This window comes from Lolium rigidum, chromosome 7 (assembly GCF_022539505.1).
Source record: "Lolium rigidum isolate FL_2022 chromosome 7, APGP_CSIRO_Lrig_0.1, whole genome shotgun sequence".
In the NCBI taxonomy this organism is placed as follows: Eukaryota; Viridiplantae; Streptophyta; class Magnoliopsida; order Poales; family Poaceae; genus Lolium; species Lolium rigidum.
Genome location: NC_061514.1, coordinates 319,286,762 through 319,288,885, shown reverse-complemented (window position 1 = coordinate 319,288,885; position 2,124 = coordinate 319,286,762). Strand labels below are relative to the sequence as shown.

General features: G+C 44.5%; 1 protein-coding gene across 1 annotated transcript in view; it reads left to right on the top strand.

The window, feature by feature from the left end:
* Positions 1 to 2,124, top strand: part of LOC124673248 (cyclic dof factor 2-like) — a 24,142-nt gene extending 22,018 nt beyond the window's left edge. Inside the window, exon 3 of the mRNA XM_047209368.1 lies at positions 515 to 2,124. Coding sequence (XP_047065324.1) covers positions 515 to 1,873 — 1,359 coding nt within the window. The 3' untranslated portion in view covers positions 1,874 to 2,124. The remainder of the gene's footprint in view (positions 1 to 514) is intronic.

Sequence of the window (2,124 nt, the reverse complement as noted above, 5' to 3'; positions counted from 1 at the left end):
AAAATATTATTGGTAACCATAGGATGTTAAAAGTACCATGTCTGGCTACTATACTGCATCAAGAGAATTCTGTGAGTGACGCCACAGAAAATGATATGTTGACAGGAAGAAAAACAATAGCCCATCATCCAAATGTTCATGATGGAACAACTTATGCTTCCAGCGAAATCAACATTGTTCATTGTGGAAGCAAGCTAACCGGTTCTCTGATACCATTTAGACTCTGGCTTGTCTTTTTAAGCTCGTTGCCTGCTTACAGAGTAAGATTTACAGAGAAGAAGTGTTTTCCTGGTTGCCAAAAATATATGCACGTATGTACTGGAATGGTATTATAACTGTGTGTTATTTAAGTAAGCAAAGACTATCTTTTTGAATGTCTTAAATACAAGTAATGCATAAAGAGCTTATAGTAGTTGGATTTTTATATGTTACTGTTTGTTCTATTTTCCTTTAAAAACATACTCATCACTTCTGTTTGATATTGTTTAACTTATACTCTTTAACAAATCATCAGGATTCATGCAAAGATAAAGGAGATGTAAGGACCACTGAGGAAACGCCAGGCACACCGCAGGAGTTAAATCTTGGTCAAACAAATAAGTCTGGCCTTAATAGTTCCATTGAGGATGAGAACCAAACATCTAATGGTGACGAGATGACTGAACTAGGATCCAAGTCGGAAGCAGCTAAGACTGAGGGTGACGGATCAAGTGGTGAGAAGGTCGTCCTGAAGAAGCCGGATAAGATTCTGCCATGTCCACGTTGCAACAGCATGGATACAAAGTTCTGTTACTACAACAACTACAACATCCACCAACCAAGGCATTTTTGCAGGGGTTGTCAAAGGTATTGGACGGCAGGTGGAAGCATGAGAAACCTTCCTGTCGGTGCTGGTAGGCGCAAGAGTAAGAGCTCCAGTGTAAACTGCCATGGCATATTGATTCCAGGAAGCAATATAGCCTATCCTGAGGGCGATGCTTCCCCAATTCCATTGCCTATAAAAGCAACTGAACCAGCAGTTCAGTTTGTGTCTCAACCTCCTCTATCTAATTCCACGGCTTCCGTGTTGAGAGTTGAAGTGCAGAACAAGAATGACAACCCTGCCTCCACAGCACATCCCAGAAATGGAGAAAGCCAGACCTGCCCACCTTCATCAACAACTTCAGATAGTCCGCGGATTGAGTCAGTTAAAGGAACAGTTGGTGGATATCAGAATGGAGTTACTATGGATTGCAATGGCGCCACTCCCATGCATCCTATACCATGCTTCCCCGGTCCACCTTTTGTGTACCCATGGAATCCAGCTTGGAATGGTATTCCTGCCATGGCAGCACCAGTATGCCCAGCCCCAGCTGAACCAGCAAAATGTTCAGAAAATGGCAATGTAGGCAATGTTCAATGGAACTTTCCACCGATGGTGGCGGTGCCAGGATTCTGTGGCCAACCCATTCCCTTCCCACTAATGCCGCCTTCCGTTTGGCCACTCGTTTCTCCCTGGCCTAATGGCGCATGGAGTGCGCCTTGGCTTGGACCTGGTTATAGCATGCCAGCAGCACCTCCTACAAGCAGTAGTACATGTACAGATAGCGGCTCTCCAGTCCTTGGAAAACACTCGAGGGATTCTAACCCGCAAGGTGATGAAAAGGCAGAAAGATCTTTGTGGATTCCGAAAACGCTCCGGATCGATGACCCCGACGAAGCCGCAAAGAGTTCGATATGGACCACCCTCGGGATCGAACCTGGCGAGCGTGGCATGTTTAGACCGTTCCAGTCAAAATCTGATGTCAAAGAGCGCACATCAGATGCAGCTCGAGTCATGCAAGCGAACCCGGCGGCTCAATCGCGCTTCCAGTCTTTCCAGGAGACGACGTGATATGGAACCTGTGTGGTATTTTTCTCTTCAAACATGTTATATCAAGAAAATGTTGTAATCTGAACAATGATCAGGCGACGTAGACGTTATGGAACTGTACTATCAGTAGAGTGTCTTCACATTTTTTCCTTTTTCTGTATTTTTTTCTTGTAGAGCATGCACCAGTCCTCTGGGTTCATGGTCAGATTGTCAGCATCTATTTTTGTTGTACAAGAATAAATGTGAATAGATTTGCTTAAAGCTTGCAGGCC